General features: G+C 31.4%; 1 protein-coding gene across 9 annotated transcripts in view; it reads right to left on the reverse strand.

Moving 5' to 3' along the window:
- Nucleotides 1-613: 613 nt before the first annotated feature.
- LOC117177181 (aldose 1-epimerase) overlaps nucleotides 614-22,336 on the reverse strand; it is a 153,391-nt gene continuing 131,668 nt past the window's right edge. For 8 of the 9 annotated variants that reach the window (XM_033367696.1, XM_033367700.1, XM_033367698.1 and 5 more), the window contains 4 exons: nucleotides 18,121-18,335; nucleotides 15,635-16,002; nucleotides 1,010-1,423; nucleotides 614-893 (listed from right to left, as the gene is read on the reverse strand). In XM_033367696.1, coding sequence (XP_033223587.1) covers nucleotides 813-893; nucleotides 1,010-1,423; nucleotides 15,635-16,002; nucleotides 18,121-18,335 — 1,078 coding nt within the window. In that variant the 3' untranslated portion in view covers nucleotides 614-812. Of the gene's footprint in view, nucleotides 894-1,009; nucleotides 1,424-15,634; nucleotides 16,003-18,120; nucleotides 18,336-18,531; nucleotides 18,581-22,336 lie in introns of those variants that run through there. The other variant, XM_033367701.1, reaches the window with a different exon arrangement.

Raw genomic sequence — 22,336 nt, forward strand, 5'->3', positions numbered from 1 at the left:
TTTTGTAACCTTAAACTGTCAAGTGTCAGCGTGAAAATTGTGAAACCTGTATTTTTCGTATACAGTTAATCAAAAATTTATAAATGGAAGTGATTCTCTGTTAAATAACTTCTTCTTATATCTGGTTATGAAACAACATAATGTTTCATGCATTATGCGATAGGCAAAGGTGCGTGCTTTCTACTCATAGTGTTTTGCGAGGTGTTCTGTTGTAAAAAAGCGATGTGCTTTTGATTGCTGCTGTCTTCGAATGGTTTAATCAAGCGAGAGACAGACTACCTGGACCCATTATTCAAGAGAAAGCGTTAATTTCAAACGAGATGCTCAACGACTTACAAATGTTTTAAGTATGTAAGCAGGAAATTCATTTATTTTAACGTCTATCAGATAACTTTCTTCATCATTTCCGTTAAATATTTAGTTTGCCCTTGTCTCCATATCAAAAAAATAATTTTCAAAATATTCTTCACCGCACAAGAAAATCTAACGGTAATAATTCAGATACCCCTGACTGTTCAACTTCGATGTCCCTAGATTTAGGTTCACCGTCAGTCTCAAAATCGGCACTAAATCCAGGATTTTCTGTACTTGATTAAAAACTTATCTACTTGAATAAAATTTAAACCACTTTTTTTATTTTCGGATAAACCAGTTTTTATACTGAGACAACTTAATGTGTTAGTTTAACGTAATACAACCTTCATTGCACTTAAAATTGCTTAATTATAGAAAATTAAGAAAAAATATTTGTTATGCAGAAATCATTATCACATAGAAAATGATCATATTTCTTTAAAATATTTTAGTAAATTTCACTTTTGTACACCCACTTTATATGTCACAATGTGTCGGTAAACATTGCCAGGTCGCAATACGCTGTCCGGAAAATTTTTCTGCAAAAGAAATTCGAAAGTTATTCAGATATATTATATTCTTTCCTTTTATCGGCAAAAATATTTAAGAATTAATTCAAATATGCAGTAATAAATTAAAATTTAGTATATCTTACATGATTTATAGCATCTGGATAGTTTTGTGTTTCCAAGCAGAGGGCACCATGTTTGAAATAGCGTTTTCCACTTTTTCCCAAAATTCCTGTTTCCGGAAAAGTATTAGATGTGTAGAATTGTACTCCTGGCTGATTTGTAAATACTTCCAGGAATCGACCAGAAGTTGGATGGATCACTTTTGCGTCGAATTTAGTCTTTTTTGAGGCTGAGTCAGGCAAACAGTAATTGGAATCGTAACCACCTTCGGGTACTTTATTGATAACATCACCAAGAATAGTTGGTTTTCTGAGGTCCATTATGCTGTTTTCGACTGGTTTGATTTCTCCTGTTGGAATACCTTCAGAATCTGTTACTGTCCAACAATCTGCGTTTATTTGAACCTCGTGTTTATAGATCTCATCAGCATTGGTGCTCTATACAAGAAATTCGTCAAGACATTCAAATTAATTTTAATGAATACAAATGTCGAATTGAAAAATAAAATTTTCAATTCTTACGACTCTTCCAGAATTTATTGAATAAAAGATCAGTTATTTATTGCTACGTTTCGATAGCGGACCGCTATCTTCATCAGGCAATTTAGGTAGATTAAATTTTGGAATTCGAAGCAGATTATAAAATTTGGATGAAATCAGTCAATATTTTGGAAAATTCGATTTTCAGTGTTGATTCTTAATTCGAGGTTAGAATTAGTCTCAGTTTACATTCTGTGTTTAAGTTTATATTTGTGATTTTTTGGTTTAATATTATTTTTAATTGCATAAAGGACAATTATAATATAAATTTTTTCGGTCCTGAGGCCCACTAAAGATAAATTAAAAAATTTGCAAAAAGCGATATTGTTTATGGCATTTGGTGCAAAGGTCAAAATCGCCAAGCGATTTACATAGGCCAAACTAAACGTCCATTAGGAGTAAGGGTTAAACAACACAAGAAAGATATAAATAAGGTCACTAACAAACAGACAATGCTCACTAAGCATAGTATTGAGAAAGGTCATTTTTTCCATTTTGATAAAGCGAAAATTTTTGCGAATGAATGTCACTATCGCAAACATCTGATGGTGGAAATGTCTCATATTGCTGGTAATGAGAATGCTGTCAGTTTAAGAACCGACGTGGAAAAACTTTCAAAAATATACTATCCTGTTGTAAAGCGAAACCAATTTTGAGAACACGTGGTCACTGCGGTTGTCGCCTCCTGAAGGGAACCGGTAATCGATCATCTCTATGTGCAGGTAGAATTACGGCCACAGCCCTTTTAATAATTAAAACGCCGTTCCTTAGAACCCCGCAAGTTGTAAAATTAGAGGACCTCTGTGAATACTGTTTCAGTTTTCTTCGTGATTTGAAGCGGAGCGAATGTAGGGTTGAGAAACGATTCTTCGATTCCGACGAGATCGTCGATTCCTAGGAATCGAAGAATCGGCGCTAGGAATTGATTCCGATCTCCCCCACCCTTATGATTCTAACCGGATATAATCAACCGTTTTTGAAATTAAAATAGTTAATTATTATAAATTGCACATGAATTTTAGTAATAACCTAATTTATAATGTAAGGTTGAAAGAAAATAAAAATCCGTAAATTTGGAAAATAATAGCATATTTACTTTAAAGTCAAAAGCTGAATTTATATTTCATTAACCAAGGCTTTTGCATTCTAATTTTCGTCCTTCTTAAATCACAAATTACATTTTTTTTATATTTGTGTGCAATTTATAAAAACTATCTATTTTAATTCCCATAGTTGTTAATTATACCCGGTTTGAATCATGCGCCAACAGCGACCAATGAGGGCTGCTGCGCTAGGCAAGCGCAGTAGCACAACATGCCAAAGTTGGGATCACTGACGCAAAGTCGCAAACTAATCTAATCTAAGGGTGGAATCCCATACAGGCGCAAAATGCAAAACATAAAATGAAATTGAATAGCCAATTATAGAACACCATTAGATTTCTGTCTTCTTAAACGTATCTTGTAATTGGCAGTTTGTTTTCTGCTTTGCGTTATGCGCCCACAGGAGACGGCACCGTCGGCACTCTTGCTGCTCTGTGATTCGCTAGAATCGAAGTCGATTCCGACGATTTCAACAAAAAATCGATTCCTGGAATCGATTCTTCGATGTTAAGATTCGATTCCGAAGAATCGATTCTCAGGCACCAAGAATCGATTTTTCGAAGGAATCGGAATCGAATTGGGTATCCCTAAGCGGAAGTCTCTAATTTTCTTTATGCCAAAAGCTATCCTTTTTATATTTACAGAAATTCTGTTTTATAAAAATTCTCAATCGTTGATTTTGTATTTCTTTCCATTAGCTTCATCTCAAACTTTAAATGTTTGCCTCTGTGCGACGTTTTTGTGATTTTTGTGTTTGTGTCAATTTGTGTGTTTGTGTCAATCTAATAATTTAAGAAATGCACGTTTTATAATTAAGTCAATTAAATTCGACATCTTTCAAAAAACCAATAAAGATGTCACTGATGAAATTTAAATATTTATAATGTCAGGAAAATTTCACTATCCAATCTATTAAATTGTTTAATTTTATATTGATACTCTTGATAGTCCGTTTTATGATCAATAATTTCAGATATGAATATTCAAGCTTGTTTGGTTTTAATTGTTGGCAGTAATAATTTCAATAATTTTAGATTCAAATTTTCTTAATTGTTTGATTTATATTTTATGCGTAAAAATTGTCTACGTTTTAAAAGTTTACGAAATCATTGAGTATCAAATTGAAATATTTTACAGATTTTATAGATGCTTAGTTTTCAAGAAAGGAATTTTTATTAAATATCTTTAGAATAAATTTAAAGCAATGCCAAATTAATACATAACATTTTTCAAGTTCAAGCTTCAAAAATCAGATGATTTTAGAAATAGGCTTTAAAAATTGATTTTTTATATTCTCATCCTAATGAGAAGGTATTGGTTTTATGTAAAGTTTACGTTGTTGGTTTCCAGCAAATCTCCACTATTTTAGACCCCTAAGTCAGAAAAAACGTTTCTTACGAAGGTGTCTGTCTGTCTATAGTCTAGTATGTAGTCCTCATTCTGTAGGCACGATAGCTTTTAAAAAATTTATCAGATTGGATTCTGCTTTGGCACAATTTTTTAAGGCCTAAAAAAGTTCGTAAACCAGCTATTTTTGATGGAAATTCAAAAAGTGAGCGCAATTTTCAAAATTTTTAAAACCACATTTTTTCAGGATTAAAAAATTCTATGTACGGTTATTAACAGAGCCCAGAAACTAAAACAATTGATCCTAATGACTTTTTTCTATGAAATGAAAATGATCAGAGTTAGAGCATTTTTAAAATCCAAAAAAAAAAACAAATTATAATGATCATTTTAAGCCAAACAACGCATGATATGTCAACGCATGATATAAGTCAAGGGAAGAAAAGCGTTGATCTTTGAAATCCCTACGAAATTATCATTACAACTTTTTTAATTTCTTCGGAAAGTTGAAAATATGATCGTACAAAAAATAATGAAATATAAAAAAATTTAATTTTTTGGTCAAACTATACAAGGTACGAAAAAAATGACTAAGCTAAAATTGCGCGACCGAAAAACATATACATATTTGTTATTATTCAATTTTCCACCGGGGGCGTAGTTTTTGTGCTCGCAATATTCAACGCGTTTGGGACGCGCGACGGTCGAATCTCGCGCTTCGCGCTCGATAATAGGTTACCTCGGATTTCGCACTTGGATATTCATTCTTTGAATTTGGAATGCTTGAATAAAATTGTATCAAAATCACTTTTATCTACCTTTATCACCTTTATCTAACGAAAGATAAAATTTATCTGAAAAAAATTTATCTAAAAAAAAGATAAAGTTTATCTGACGTAAATGTCTTTTTTTTACATAGGTTATATGTCAGACGGCTGCGTCAATTTTCACAGAAAAAATGTCCTTCATAAATTTCAAAATATTCGCGGTATTCAATTTTAAATATTCTTACTTTATTTCACTAATTTTAGACCCCAAAATCACTCACCTATACTTACTGAATACACAGTCTGCACTTAGGTTAGTTTATACCAAATAGTGTTTGTTTACAATTTTTGATGTCTACATCAAAGTCGATAGAAAACTGAAGATTTGTTCAACAAAAGTAAGGGACTGAAGTTGGCTGAGGGTTCTTACTCAGACATCTTCAGTCCCTTACTTTTGTCTGACAAATAACCTACGTCAAAAAAATATTTACATCAGATGAACTTTATCTTTTTTCAGATAAATTTGATCTCTTTTCAGATAAATTTTATCTTTCGTTAGATAAATATGATGTAACGTTTTTATCTTTTTAAAAGATACAATTTATTCCTGGGGTTTACAGTGTTCATATTCTGAATTGTCTACTTAATTAAGTATAGTCAAATATTAAGTTTCGTAAAGCTCTGTAGGCTTTGAGGTATACATTCTCATCGTGTCATTCGTGCAGCGCGCTAGATTTCCGACAGACATTTCTAAACAGGTTTGGTTGATCTTTTTTTCTCGTCACTTTCGTCGTTTCTCCACACATTTTTATTTTCTTTTTTTCTTTTCAATGTCATTTTTCACGAATGCAAACAAAAAGTACGCGTCCTATCAAGAAGTGATTCGTAACGAAATTGTAGATCTTTTTTGGGATAACAACTTTGGTTGATTCATCTTTTTTCGTATCCTATATAGTTTATCCACAAAATATAATTTTTTATTTTTCATTATTTTTTGTGTAATCAAAATTTGAATTCTCGATTTTAAAAAAAAATCCAAAAAATTGTTATGATAATCTTGCATGGCTTTCCAAAAGACATTTTTTTCTTCTTTTGACTTTTTTTCATATCATGCGTTTTTCGGCTTAAAATTTTAAGTTTCGGTTGATTTAAAAAATTTGGAAAATGTTACAACTCTGAGAATTTTCCTTTCATCGAAAAAGGTCATCTAGATAAATTGTTTTTTCTTTTTAATACTATAAATATCCGTACATAGAATTTTCAAATTCAGAAAAAAGTGGTCTCAGAAATTTTCAAAATGCGCTTAGTTCTTACACTTTTATAAAAAATAGCTGGCTAACGAAGTCGTCCGTTCTTTTAGGACCTAAAAAAAGTGTGTCAAAGATGGATTTTATCCGTTCATTTTTTCGCGAGTTATCGTGTTTACGGACGAACGGACAGACGGACAGATGCAATCGTCAAAACTTGATTTTCGGATCCAGATTGCAGGTTATATTAAAACCTGGAGATCCGTTGAAAAACTAAGGTTTTAAATGTTGTTCCATTTTAATACTTTCTCAGTCATAAATGCTGTGAAGGTTATAAAAAACACCAATCGTTGCTTGAGACATTTTTCTCTATCTGTCGTTGTTATGTTAAAAATAGGGTTTTTGTTTTGATATAATTTTTTATGGATAAAATCAAATATCCTACAAGTTTTTTTTACATTTTCACGTATTTAGCTTCTTTTGATGCAATATTGGGATTTTTCATTTGTTCACACCAAGTTCGATGAATAAACTAATTAAAAACGAGGAACAATCCTCCAAAATCTTTTCCTCATATTTTGCGTTGTATATTGGCTTGAGATTTTAATTTTCGATGTTCTGCATAATACTTTCGAGAAAAAAAAAGAAAATGGTTAGTCCTATTGAAAAATGATTAGGAGAAATTGTGCAGGATTTTTTAAAAACTAATATTTCTCATTAAGACTTTCTTTCGTATTTTGGGTCGTTTGGTTTAAAATTTGAATGTTGTGATGTCAAATTTCGGGCAATTTTAACACTTTCTCAATCATTGATGATAAGAATGTAATAACTTATAAAAAATTTGCGTCTGTTTTTCAAGCGAACAACTTTTGTCTATAAATTCGCTTTCGTACCTTTTGTCGTTTTCCAAAAGTGTTTCATTTTTATTTTTAATGTAATTTTTATGATTGAAACCAAAAATACGCGCCCTATCAAAAAGTAATAGATAACAAATTTTTAGATATGTTTTAGGTGCAAATTTTTGAATTTCGCTTGTTTTAACAAATTCTGAAAATATTATAACTCTAAAAATTTTACTTTTATCGATGAAAGTCAATAGAATAAACGGTTTTTTAATTTTAATAATATAAATATCCGTACATAGAATTTTCAAATTCAGAAAAAAGTAGTCTCAAAAATGTTCAAAATGCGCTAACCTTTTGAATTTTTATCAAAAATGGCTGGTTAAAGAACTCGTTCTTTCTTTTAGAACCTTAAACAAGTGTGCCAAAGATGGATTTGATCCGTTTATTTTTTCGAGAGTTATCGTGTTAACGGACGCGAGGCCAGACAGACAGATGCCATAGTAAAAACCTGATTTTCGGATTCAGGGGGTTTCGAAAGATGGAGATCCGTTGAAAAACTGTGATGCCAAATTTCAGACAATGCTAATCACTTTCTCAATCATAAATGATGAGAATGTAAAAAAAAGAAATAGACACAACCCGCGTGAAAAAAGTTTGCATGGCTCAAGCTTGGCAAGACACTTGGAAATATCTGGCTGAAGCATGGTTTACGGCTGATTGGTAGCATGTCCCATGCTTAGGACACGTTAAACACACATGAATATTCTTAAGAACATGTAAGTGTCAGAGAAAATTAGCCTGAGTTAAAAATAAAAATATTAAGTTTTCAAATAGCCGACACGTCTCTAAATGGTAAGTTCGCTACCCAGGTGCACCAGTTCGCGCACCAGGTACTGTAGCATATATTCTACGAAATTTTTCAAAGAATTTAAATTGTGCCAATTGCCAAAATAACTACCATTAGTAAGTGGACGATCCGTGTGAATCTAGTCGCGCACTAGGTAGCTTAGCACGTATTCTATGAGAATTTTTTCAAAATGAAGATTGTTCGAACAGCCGAAATTACTAAAAATTGTGAGCCAACGATCCAGGTGCACCAGATCGAGCACCAGGTAGTATAATACGTATTCCACGAGAACTTTTTGCAAATTTAAATTTTGTGAATAATGAAAACAATTCCAAATGGTCAGTTGACGACCCGGGTGCACCAGGTTGCGCCCCAGGTAGCTTAGTATGTATGCTACCAGAACTGTTTCAAAATTGAGATTGTTTCAAAAGCTAAAATTACTAAAAATTGTGAGTCGACGATCCGGGTGCACCAGATCGAGCACCAGGTAGTATAATACGTATTCTGCGAGAACTTTTTAAAAATTTGAATTTTGTAAATAATGAAAACAATTCTAAATGGTGAGTCGACGACCTGGGTGAACCAGGTCGCACCTCAGGTAGTTTAGCACGCATTGTACGAGACATTTTTCAAAAGTTAGATTATTCCAACAGCCAAAATTACTGAAAATTAGAGTTGACCTGGGGCGTGACCTGGTGCACCCGGGTCGTCGACTAAACATTTCAATTTTTTTCATTATTCACAAACTTTAAATTTGGCAAATGTTTTGGTAGAATAGTATCAAACTACCGTGTGCTCGACCTAGTGTAACTGGATCATTGACTCACAATTTTTAGTGATTTTGGCTGTTAAAACAATATAAATTTAGAAAAAGTTTTCGTAGAATATGTTCTAAGATACTGGGGCGCGACCTGGTGCACCCAGATCTTCGACTCACTATTTAGAACTGTTTTTATTATTTAAATAGTATAAATTTTGAAAATGTTCTCGTCGAATACATATTGAACTACATGGTGCTCGACCTAGTGCACCCGGCTCGTCGACTCACAATTTTTAGTTATTTTGGCTGTTAAAACAATCTAAATTTTAAAAAGTTCTCGTAGAATACGTGCTAAAATACCTGGGGCGCGACCTGGTGCACCCGGGTCATCGACTCACCATTTGGAATTGTTTTAATCATTCACAAAATTGAAATTTGTAAAAAGTTCTCGTAGAATAGTATTAAACTACCTTGTGCTCGACCTGGTGCACCAGCATAGTTGAATCACTATTTTGAGTAATTTTGGCTGTTGAAACAATCTAAATGTTGAAAAAGTTCTCGCAGAATATATGCTAAAATACTTGGGGTGCAACCTGATGCACCCGGGTCGTCGACTCACCATTTGGAATTGTTTTCATCATTCACCAAATTTAAATTTGTAAAAAGTTCTCATAGAATAGTATTAAACTACCTTGTGCTCGACCTGGTGCACCCGGATCATTGAGTCATAATTTTTAGTTATTCTGGCTACTGAAACAATCTACATTTTGAAAAAGTTCTCGTAGAATATGTGCTAAGATACCTGCGGTGCGACCTGGTGCACCCGGGTTGTCGACTCACCATTTGGAATTGTTTTCATCATTCACAAAATTTAAATTTGTAAAAAGTTCTCGTAGAATATTATTAAACTACCTTCTGCTCGAACTGGTGCACCCGGATCGTTGAGTTACTATTTTGAGTAATTTTGGCTGTTGGAACAATCTAAATGTTGAAAAAGTTCTCGCAGAATACGTGCTAAACTACCTGGTGTGCGACCCAGTGCACCCGGGTAATAAACTTACCATTCAGAGACTTGTCGGCTTTTGGCAAACCTACGATTTTCATTTTTAATGCAAACTCATTTTCTCTGACACTTACACGTTCTTAAGAATATCCATTTGTGGTTAGCGTGTCCTAAGTATGGGAAACGGACAGAATCAAGGCTTGCGCCATGCTGCCATTCAGCCGTGACTCATGCTTTAGCCAGATATTTCCGAATGTCTTGCCATGCTTGAGCCATGCAAACTTTTTTCACGCGGGAAGCTATGGAAAAAATAAATAGACAAAAATTACTCTTCCAAAAATACCGAAAATTTCTTCATTTTTTTCATGAATAATTTTTGATAGGACACTTAGTTTTTGCTTTAATCGTAAATAATAACATTCAAAATAAAAAAAATTAAATTAAAAAAAAAATGACACAAGGTACGAACAAAAATTACCAGACAAAAGTTGTTTGCCTAAAAAGATCTATACATTTTTATTAATCATTCTTAGATAGGGCGAGTAGATTTTCTTTCAATCGTAAGAAATAAGATAAAAAATTGAAAAATTAAATTTTTGAAAAAAGGACACAAGAGACGAAAGAGACATAGGATCCTATATAGGTTCCGATACAGGTTCATGTATAGGATCCTATATAGGGTCCTATATAGGTTCCTGTATTAGATTCTATCCAGATGCGCAGTAGTTTTTCTTTAATTTTAAAAAGCAAGATTAAAAATATGAAAAAATCATAAAAACAAGGAAATAAGAATTAAGGTAATGTCCCAGTAATCGAGATGGTCCCAGTAATCATGTGTTTTGAGGTGTAAACGCCATAAGTATTTTCTGCATACAAATACAATCATAAAATATTCTTATATAAGTTAGGACAGTGTTTGCTGTTGAAACCAAATGATTTTTTGTTTTATACAAATAGTGCACATGGGCAAAAGCATTTCATTTATATTGCCGGTAGCGAAGAATCGCGAAACGTAGAGAATAGCTTAACATTTAGGTTAGCAAAGGTGTTTCTTTGCTTAAGCTTTTAATATGTCCAGAAATTATTTGATAGGAACAAAAAATTTTTTTTTGGTAATACAAAATAATTTTTGTTTCATCAAATTATGCAAAATCTGCATTTAGTACTTTTTCGTTCGAGAAATATCGGTCATGATTATAGGGACCATTCAAAATCACAGTTTATAATTTTTTAGTGAAAATAATATTTATTGAGTAACGTTCATTAGCTAACATTAATATATCCTGCGTATTATAAAGAAAAATATGTAATTTTTTTACGAGGACCTGGTGAAAAATGTTTAAAAACACACCGTGAAGGGCCCGCACTTCTCGGTAGTGTGGGGATCTTAGTCGACGCCTTTTAAAGGCCTTTTAAAGGCTCCTGCTGGTTTCCTTCTTGTTTCTTCTGAGCATCGGATCGGATCAGCCTTTATGCAGGCCAATACAGCTATGATGTACGCATCGTCCTCAGTAGGGCGACAATGTCACGCAACAGGCTCGTCGGCCTTCGACATCGTGGCTGGGCTTAAATATTTACTTCTGTCATCTGGAAGGCTTCCTTAACGGGGTGGTCTCCCTAAATGACATGCATTTTCTAGATCCCGGCAGATGGTTTGACCGGGGCTTCTCACTTAGTGCAGCGGAGATGAAGCACAAGGGAGTGCTGATGCACTCCGCAGACTTGTGGTCCTCCGCACCACACCTCCAGCATCCTTTGGTCCGATCAGGACTCTTGCAGCTCGCAGCTCTGTGGCCAAAACCAAGACAGCGGTAGTAACGGATGACCTGTAGCTTCTTGCGTACACTACCGGAAACCCATCTCACCTTCGGAAATCCTGCGTGTACTAGCTTTGTGGCTATTTCTTCACAATCTCAACTAAGGCCTTTAGAGTATCTCTAAAGGCCCTTTTAGTGAGAAATACCTTGATTTCGCCAGCCGGATGCTTACCAAAATATCTTCTGATGGCAGCCTCGACTTGCTCGCTATTCGTGGTGGTATCGAGTTTTAAAACCTCAACCTCAGTGCGAGGGACAAGCTCCCTCAATCTGCCAACGTCGCCAACCACACTTCTAAGTGCCATGGACAGCTTGGATCTGCGATCCGCAGCAGGTCCTACTTCTACAAGGACCTGTCCATTTCTGGTTTCCCTGGCACACTTTATTGTAACGCCAAGGATGTCAGGTTTCACTTATTGCTTGAGGTCTTTGAGGACCTCTGCGTATGTTGAACCCTCAGCCGGTTTTATGATAACGACATCGGGTCGAGCTCGTCTCTGCTTCTCTTTCGCCTTCTTATTTGATTTAGGTGCCGGCTTAGAATCTTCTCCCTGCTCTTTTTTGGGAGTTGACGCTGTTGCTATAGCACGGGTTCTCGGCTTCTTCTTCTTTGGCATCGAGGTGCTCGCCTTTACGGGGCTCAGGGTGGTCTCTTTCACTTTCTTTCCATAGTGGGAAAAGGGATTTTCCACGGCTTCTTTCTTCTTCTGGATTTCCCGACTGGCAACCTTTCCTCGCCCTTTTTCCCCCTTTGCTTCGTTGGCCCTTTTGGTCATCTTCTTGCTGACCCGTCGTTCGTGTTCTAAGAAATCATCTCTTAAGTGCTCCATTCAATTATGTAGTTTTCGGATGTCTCGCGTCGCTAAGACCATCGCGGATTGTGCGAAACATATTCCGTTGCGTCTGATCCAAAAGCCTCCATCTTCTCGTTCACCTCCTGTAGCTCCTTGAGGACCTCCTTAGTCTCCTACGTGACGTCCGAAGGACCTCTAAGCTCCTCTCAGAAACTCCTGTCCAAGTATGTTGCCCCCCCCCCCCCACAAATGCATGAGACTGGCACTGACCACCGGGATGGAACACGATCGGAATCACTGGGAAGATTGCCACTCCCTTGGGGTATGTTGTTTTTAACATATGCGCTCATCATGAGTTTTAATTCGGGGTTTCTTCCCCTAGATGGTTTTTTTCCACCTCGGGTATTTAATTTCCCCGTTGCCACCTATATTTGATAGACGTTTTCCTATCCGCAACCTGGGGAAACGCCAGATGGAGAAACAGCATCTCCACGACGGGACCGGCAACCCGACATGGGGTTAGTACTTTGACAACGTAAATAGAACATTACCTCCAAATACACATGATTTTTTGAGTAACTGCTATTCATTAAATTTCGCAATTGTGTTCTTAATTTCTGTTGTCGATTTATTTTTGAGACCAATTTATTTCTTATAATTAAATTTCAATTTTATTCGACAATATTTTCATCTGAAATAAAAAATAAAAATTTTCAAAGAAAATTAATTTTTACTATGATTAATTATTATAATGTCCATCGAACTTATTTCATCTCGGAAGTCTCAATCAATGTAAAACTAATAATACATCTTTCATTTCCTTAAAGTATACATCACACTCTTACTTTCAGTCCAGTGTCGGAGGTTGCCTTCAAATAACCTTGGACTGATTTCGGGGGGGTCTAAACGTAAACAGTGAGTGTCGCCTGACTCGTTTCCAATTGGTATATATATATATATATATATATATAATGGCACAACCACTCTCGCTCTGCTCCCCTGAGAAACTGAGTGAGTCAGCAGTTCTAGGAAGGCTGAGAAAGGGGTGGCTGAATGCGATAGTTTGGTTTAGTTAAAAAAAAAATACACATGAAATACACCTCCATTTCGCTGAAAACTGATTTCAAGAAAACTTAACCTTTTTCGCGAATACTGGGATAACGAGTATGTTTCAATTTTCATGCATATTATGAATTGTAATGATATAAATTTATTGGAATGATACATGTTTCAGCGCAGCTTAGAATATAATTTAAAGCAAAATAAGAAACAAATATTAAAATAATCATGATGAATACAATTTGCGCTTTATTTTGTAATATCTGAAAAAGCAATCCCAAGCAGAGTTACATAAATAATGTATTATATTTGATATAAAATTCTTGAGTATAATGTAGAAACGTTGACAGTTGAGACAAAATCGAGTGCGAAGCATCAGATAGATAATGAGAATGTGTTCGTAAAAGCCGAAAGAGCTTTAACACACGCGAGTTTATAATCATCAAAATGTTGCCCCTTTCAAACTTAACTTGAAGAAAAAAAACATTCTAATTGAAAGACAAAAAATTGTACAATTTCAAAAATTGGAATCATAGCGATGTTGTCTTTCATTAATTTTTTGTCAATTAAAATTTCCATTTAACATCTTAAAATTGTCCGCTTTTTGTTTAAGATTTAAACAAATTAATCATTTGAAATCGAAAAATACTTGATTGAAAAGTTTCAAGAATGAGTGATTTCTAAATGAAGTCTTAAAAATTAAAAGATTGGAAATTTAAAAAGTCAAAATTGTTAAGTTTAGAATAAAAATGGATCAAAATTGAACTAGATAAAAGTTATATCTTAATAATTAAATCATTTATTTAATTTTTAATGGTTACAAATTTAGAGTTGCAAAATTATTTTTAACCATCTGAATTTTTAAGATAAGCAGAAAAGTACTAAAATATTGATCAAAACTTCGAAAAGAAATAGAAATAAAAATATCTAGGCTCTTTTTTAAAACTCCAGGACTTTTCAAGGTTTTCCCGGTTCTTAATCTACATTCCAAGACGTTTTATGTTCGCTAATTTTGAAATGTTTTGGGTTTTCTTAAAATATTTGAAATTTTGACGGGATTGAGTATAAAAAAATTCTGACATAGTTCAATTCTAGGTAATAAATTTTTTCAGTTTTAAATAGAGTTCAGATTCATTTCATTTCTAACCTTCCAAACTATACATTTTTTATGTTTCCCATTGAAAACTACTATGTGTTTTAAACGTTTTTATTTGAATAATTTCACTTTAAAGGATTATAATTAAAGCTTTGAAATTGTGAAATTGTAATTGCTTCGAATTAAAAATTATTTAAACTCAAAGTTTTCAATTTAAAATTTTTAAATTTTTAACAATTTCAATTATAAATAATGCAATTTTAATTCCTTTGAATCTCAAACTATCTAATTTTCCAAATTCTCATATGAAAATATTTCAATATTTAATATTTTTAAATTGTCATATTTTCGACATTTTAATCCGATATCATTTAATGATGAGATTCTTCGATTCAAAATAAAATGGTTCATCTTTGAAAGTTTTGGATTTAAAATCATGCAATTTCAACTCTTTTCATTCTAATGAAATAGACCAAATTTTTAAAATTTGTAGTTTGAAATTTCTAAATTTTGAGAGCTTTGATAAAAATTGGTTGGTTTTCAAATTATTCAATATTAAACTGGTTTATTTAGAAATTATAAAAGTTTAATTCCTTTTCGTGACTGAAAAATACCGAAAATTAACATTCCCAAAAAGGATAATATTCCAAATAGAAAATGCCCTAACACTTTATAATATTACCGTACTTAAAATTTTTCGAATAATGGCATTCCCGACAGTTTATAATATTACTGGTTTAAAAGTTTCAAACACTAGAAAGTTCAAAAATTTAAATAATTAAAAAATTGTTTTAAAATCAATATTAGTTATGTCTCAAAAATAAAATAATGAAACGTTCAAAACAAAGGAAAATATTATTTATTATCCTTTCAATTATTGTTTAAGTATTTGATTACTGTATTCTTAATTAAATGAAATTTTACATTGACGAATTTTTTATAAATCGATAATTTTCTGTTAGGAATTTTATTTTTTAGCAATTTTCCCATTCTTGATTTTTATAACTCGGCGATTTTAGCATTTCAAGAATGTTCTATTTCGAAAATTTTCTTTTTTAGGAACTTTATTTTCCTAGATCTTTCAGTCCTCCCTTTTTGTCAGTACATTCGAAATATTATCCTTTTTACAAATTGTACCTAATTCGAAATTAATTGATACGGAACATTTTCAATTTAAAAATCGTTCAGTTTATATTTTTTAGTTAAAATTCTTTCAATTCGAACCTATTATTTAATATTTTAAAAATTGGAAAAACTCTTAATATATAAAGTGATGATATACAAATCCAGGGACGTTAACGCGGACTTCACGTGCGTGAATTTACTGCTAGTTTAACTATATAAGCAGATAGTTATTAATAAATAAACTGCCAATAATTTCCTAATTTTTTGCTATATGTAATAATATTTATTTGGAAACTTACATGTCCAGCAAGATTGAAGTAGCTGTGGTTTGCCAGATTAATCGGTGCGGGTTTTGTGCTGAATGCTTTCATCTCGATGCTCAATTCACCATCATCATTAAATGTAAATGTTGCAGAAGCAATTATTGTTCCAGGGAATCCTTCGTCTCCATCTTCACTTAAGAGAGTCATTACAACAGAATTGTTCACAGCATTGGCTTCCCATATTTTTGAATTCCATTGTCTGAAACCTCCATGGAGAGTGTTCTCTCCGTCATTTTTTGACAAAGTGTAGTGTACACCGTCGAGTGTAAAACTAGCTTTGCCAATTCGGTTTGCATATCTACCAATAGTTGCCCCAAAATAAGGATTGTCAGTGCCCAAGTAACCTGTGATAAAATGCAATTGAACAAAAGTGCTTACTAGACTAGGAAACCGTGAAAACATTTTTTTTTTTAAATAGTGTGAATATTGTCAAAATAGTGTCATAGAATTGTTCAAGTATCAATCCGAATTTAAAAGTTTATAGTCCAAAATCAAAAAGTTTTCGATAAAAAGTTAATCTTTCTTTTTAAATGATATTTCCAGTTTGCTAACCTTATATTTTTAATGTATGTGTTAAAAATAAACCTCAATGTTTATTTAAAATTTTATACATAAATAGAAGCCAATAATGAAATCTTAATATTTTCGGTTAATAGTTCATTCTTTTCGGTCGAAAAGTCTATCATTCAATTTTTGATTAGGAATTCATGTTTTTTGTTAAAAACTTTATGGTTTGGTTAAAAATTGAATTTCGGCTTTAAAATTCAAGAATTTGATTGCATTTTTTTTTCTTTTTGGACTAAAAAATGTTTGTTTTTAGAATGCATCTTGTTCTGTAGAAATTAAACCTTTTTCAGTTAGAAAAACAACTGTTTGGTTACAAATTAATCTTCTGGGATAGAGATATGTATTTTGTTAAAAATTCGTACTTTTTAAAACAAAAGATCATTTTATTTTGGTTAAATGAAACTGTTTTTATTTTAGGGAAAAAAATTTTTTGTATAAAAATCAACTATTACACTTTTTATTTAAAATTCATCTTTTTAGGTAGAAAATTCAACTCCTAGGTTTAAGTAGTTTTTTTAAGTTCATATTTTTCATGGAAATTCATAATTGTAATTAATCATTAGATTTTTTGTGGGTTAAAAATTAATTTTTTGTTTTTAACGGAAAATTAACTATTTTGTTCAAAATTCAACTGATTAATTAAAAATTAACATTTTGTTGCAAATTTATATTCTCCAGTAGAAATTTTAACTGTTTTGTAGCAAATTTGCCTTTATGCTTGAAAATCACGCAATTTGGTAGAAAATGAAACTTTTTGGACTAACGCCAGATTCATCGTTCATCCATTGGAAAAGCGAATTTTTTATTATTGACATTTATATTGAGTTATGAGAAAGGAAATTTTGGTTTTAAATTTTTTGCATTTAGCGGAGGGAAGTTCGGCTATCTTTATGATTTTTATAAAGCTAAATGGAATGAAATTGTTGTTATTTATTTTTCCTGTGATTTGGAAGAGGCTATATTTTCTTTTGCAGCATTTTTATTTAGTTGAATGGGGGAACTTTCTAAAAATATTTTGTCTCAATCGGAAAAGCGTAATTTTTTTAAAAATATTTTTATTTAGTTAGAAGCGAGGAAGTTTCGGCTTTCAATTTTTTATGAATTGGAAGAAAGAAATTTCTTTGGTCAGATTTATATCGATCTGGAAGGCAGAAAATATTTGGTTTCAATGTTTTCTAAATTGGAAGAGAAATTTTTTTTATTTTTAAGATTTTTATTGATGTGCAATAGGGGACACTTGGCTTTTCAAGTTTTTATAAATTGGAAGAGACCATTCTTTTGTTTTAAACATTTTTATTAAATTGGAAGGGAGATGGAAGAGCATTTAATATAAAATTGTTCAATTAAAAAGTGCTAAAAGCTTCCATTTTATAATTTCAATTTTTTGAACATTTGAAATAAAATTTTGGTGGCTTTACTTTGTAATTCGGTTCTAATTGCAGAAATGAACAATTTCAGTTTTAAGAAATAGAACTTTTAAGTTCATTGGCCATGAAAAATTGTTTCGAACCGTGAAAAAACGAGGAATATGACTGGAAATTTTTTTCCGGAGTCATTTCAATTTTAAGTACAAAAATCAGAGTTGAAATACAAATTACAAATCAAAATTATTACATTCAAAATTAACAATTTCAATGACTTTTAACCTTTCGAAAATAAATAAGTTTGAACTGGTTATTATATAAATTTCGACAATTTTAAATCAAGTTGGAGGGTCTCAATGTTTTTAATTTAAAAAGAAGATACCAATACCAATGTTTAAAGTTCGTTTTTCTAAGAAGCCTGATGGAAATTTATTTTCACAACAAAATACAATAAATAAAATAAAAGATTTGAACTAAATTTTATAAAAAAGTACAATCTTAACAGATGGAATTTTTCATTTCAAATTATACCTTCGATATGGTCGAACCCGAGCACAATGTCTGCCAGCTGATTATTTTTATCAGGTGTCCTGATACTCGTAATTGTTGCACCGTAATTAATGACGTCTACTTCTTGGTTACATTTGTTTTTAAATGTGAACTTTTTCACATCTTTTCCATTGAGAGATCCCCATGATTGAACCTTGAATTGTCCATGATTTGGCAAATTAGTACACATGGCTGAACTGAAAGATAAAAAATGTCTCCTCAATCAGCATTTAACGGATATTTATCAAATAAAAACAATAATTAATTAAATAATAAAACAATTTATAATCGATTAATATATTCCGATTACAAATATAAAAAAACATGTAGGGATATACGAAGAATTAGAATAATTTTTTAAATATGAAAATTTGTTGAAGACTGGAAGAAGACCTTATCTTCTGATTAGCTCGAGGCGCACTGAACGACTAACAAATTCTATTTATCGTCTGATGAAAAGAAAGTGGATTCGGAAGTGGTAAGCGCAATTTATATCAATGATGTTCAGCATCCACACACACATTTACTGTCGGTAATCTAATCCCTCCATTTTACTCAGTTTGGTTAAATTTTAGCTTACTGTTTGCAGATATCAAATGTAAGATCGTGGATAAAATCGTGGAATCAAATTATATATATATTGAATGAAAAAATACTACTGAAAAGTAACGTAACTCGAAATTTTCTTAAAAGCGGTAAATAGGGGGAAAAGTTCTTTTTAATAAAATTAATATAAATACCAACCAAGAAGAAAATCTAAACAACAAAGATGAATTTTTAACAAACCAAATTCATTTTTTACCAAAGATTTTTTGAAGACTGTTGACTTTTCAACAATATTAAATTTTCAAATGAGAAAGATGAATTTTTTCGCGGCTTGCAAGTTTTAGCGCGCAACTCTTAGTTCTCGCGCTCGGTCTTTGTACTTCTCCCACATCATTGCGCACACCTTTTAAAGTTAAAAGTGAACTTTGACAAATGTAATTTGGTGATTGTGAGTTCTCTTTTTTTAAGGCTCCTTCGGCTTTAACGAAATTATTGTCATCAAATGTCTTGTGCTTCGCACTCGATTTTTTCGATAATTATAACAAATGTATATTATATTTATTTCCGTACCTCCGTCTAGGGATGCTTATTCAGATATTCCAAAATAAAGTTCAAATTTTTATTTATTACTTTTTAATATTTGTTTCTTATTTTAAATTTAATTTTATTCTTACCTACCCTGAAAAATGTATATCATTTCAATAATAAGGGCTGATGGTGGGTGGGAACTAATTCATTATAGCCCATTCTGCTTTTGTTTGTTCACGCCTGAGTGATCGCCTGAGTTACAGCCACAGATCCCGCGCACCCCGCTCAGTTCGTGTTACGCCTACATGCGGCGCGGCGTCAATTCTCAGAAGGGCTATAAAAGGGAGGGCTATTGAAGGGTTTCACTGTATTACCATTCATAATATGCATTGTCATTAAAACGAAACTATTTTCATTGTGTTATTTTTATATTTAAAAAAAGTGCGCATCTTATTTAACAAAAATTATTATTAAACATTTTATTGAAACTTATTTCGTTTTTCCATAAATGTAGTTTGTTTATATTCTATATTATTTTTTACGATTCAAACCATAAAATACGCATCCTAGCGTAAGGTGATTTTTAACAAATTTTTAGATATAATTTATGCGAGAAACTTAGTAAAACAAAGTATTATTATAGCTTATGCCCTTTTTCAAAAAGGTAGTTATTTTATTTTTAACATTTTTATAGGAAGAGTTGATACAAATTTTTAAATATTTTTTGATTAAACAACTTTTGTCTTTTTGTTTTTTGTCTCTATGTAGTTTTTCCAATAATTTAATTTTGTTATTTTTAAAGTTGTTTATGAATAAAGAAAAAAATAAAGCAACCTATTGAAACGTGACAATGAAAAAAATGGCAGCTTTTTTTTGGATAAACAAATTTTTTGTTATTTTTTTTTCATTTCTTGTGTCATTAGTCCAAAAATTGTATTACAAAATGTTAATGTTTTTTCACAAATAAAACAAAAACTGAGTTTCCTATAAAAAAGTGACAGATAAGCAATTTTGTAGAGCTTTTTTGGTTGCACAATTTTTTTCCATTAATCTTTTGTAGTGTCTTGCATAGGTTGACCACAAACTATAATTTTTCATTTTACATTATTTTTTGTGAAATCAAAATTTGAATTTTGCAGAAAAATCTAAAAAGTTGTTATGATAATTTTGTAGGATGTTCAAACTCCAACGTTTTTCTTCCTCTGATATTTTTTCATACATTGTGCGGTGTTAGGCTTAAAATATTCATTTTCTTTTGTTTTTCGGAATTTTGTAAATGCTGTAACTTTAGTAATTTTCTTTTATTCAATTATCATTAGGGTACATTTTCCTTTCTTTTGAGTACTACTAACATTCGTACATAGAACTTTCTAACGTTAAAAGAAACGGTCTCAAAAATTTGGAAAATACTCTTACTTTTTGAATTTTTATCTAAAGTGGCTGGCTAACGAACTAGACCTTAATTTTCTGACTTTAAAAGAGCGTAACAAAGGCCAATCTGATCGATTACTTTTTTCAATAGTTACCGTACTCACTGGCAGACATACATACATACATACATACATAAATACATACATACATACATACATACATACATACATACATACATACATACATACATACATACATACATACATACATACATACATACATACATACATACATACATACATACATACATACATACATACATACATACATACATACATACATACATACATACATACATACATACATACATACATACATACATACAGAAAGATATACAGACAGGCAAATTCGTGAAACTATGTTTATCGGATTCAGAGGGTCCCGAAACGTGGACATTTAACAAAAAAATTTCTGATGAGAATGTAAAAAGATGAACATTTAACTAAAAACAGTTATATTTTTGAGCCAAAAAGAGGATTTTTTCAGAAAGTAAATGAGTTTTCAACCCGAAAAGTTAAATTTTTAACCAAAATGTTTGTTTTAAAAGAAAAAATATGGTTTTTCTGCCACAAGAATTTTCTGCTCAAAGAATTTTCTACCAAAATGCGAAATATACACTAGTTAAATCAAACGAATAAATAAGATTTGTAACAAAATAGTTAAATCCTTAACCAAAAAGGTGAATTTTCAACAAATAGGAATATTGTTTTACCAATAGACGAAAATTCCAATACAAAAATTGATTTATAAAAAAATATTTTCGGCAAAAAACTTACAATCAATGAGGCAAATACTAAAAAAATGAATTTTTGACCAAGTAGTTTATCTTTTAACTATATAGTTTAATTTTCAACCAAAAAGATGAATTTTGAATTAAAAAAAAAGAATATTAAAAAAAATTCAACATTCATCAGAGATGAATCTTTAACCAGAAAAATTAATTTATAACAAAGTAGTTCAACAATCAAACAAAACATGATTTTTTAATCAAGAAGATAAATTTCCTAAAAATCGATAGTTAAATTTTAAACCCAAGAATGCATCTTTCGAAAAGTACTTCAAGTTATAACCAAAGAAATTAATTGTCAATGAAACATGCGATAGACGATATTTCAACCAAAAAAGATTTTAATTTGAAATGAAAAAATAGATAAATTCAACAAATTAGTTTCAGATTTACCAAAGAGATTAATTTTTGCACCAAGAATATTAATTTTCTAAAAATAGAGTAGTATTTAAACCTGAACTCAAACAAATATTGAAACTTTTCATTAAAAAAGATCAATTTTCAATCCAAAGTATTACTTTTCGAATCAATACATAATAGTTAGATTTTCAGTTTAAGGAATGCATCCTCAAACAAAAAAAGCAAATTTTCAATAAAATAGTTTTTTTCAATCAAGTGGACTAATTTTATATGTAAAAAAAATTTAAACCAAATAATTAAATGTGCAACGAAATAGTTGAATTTTTAACAAACAACAAAATATAAATGTAGAATTTTCAAACAAAAATATTTGGATTTTTTATTGAAATAAAAAGTAAATATTGCAAAGTTATGAAATGAAAACCTCACATATGGAAAAACAGATAATTATAATTGGAGATAAAAATGGAAAAATACAAACCTCGAGCATTTGCAGTATCCCTTTTTTTAAAATTAAATCTTAGATGCTGTGGTTTTTAATTTTTC

The sequence above is a fragment of the Belonocnema kinseyi genome, chromosome 7 (genome assembly GCF_010883055.1).
Source record: "Belonocnema kinseyi isolate 2016_QV_RU_SX_M_011 chromosome 7, B_treatae_v1, whole genome shotgun sequence".
Taxonomy (NCBI): domain Eukaryota; kingdom Metazoa; phylum Arthropoda; class Insecta; order Hymenoptera; family Cynipidae; genus Belonocnema; species Belonocnema kinseyi.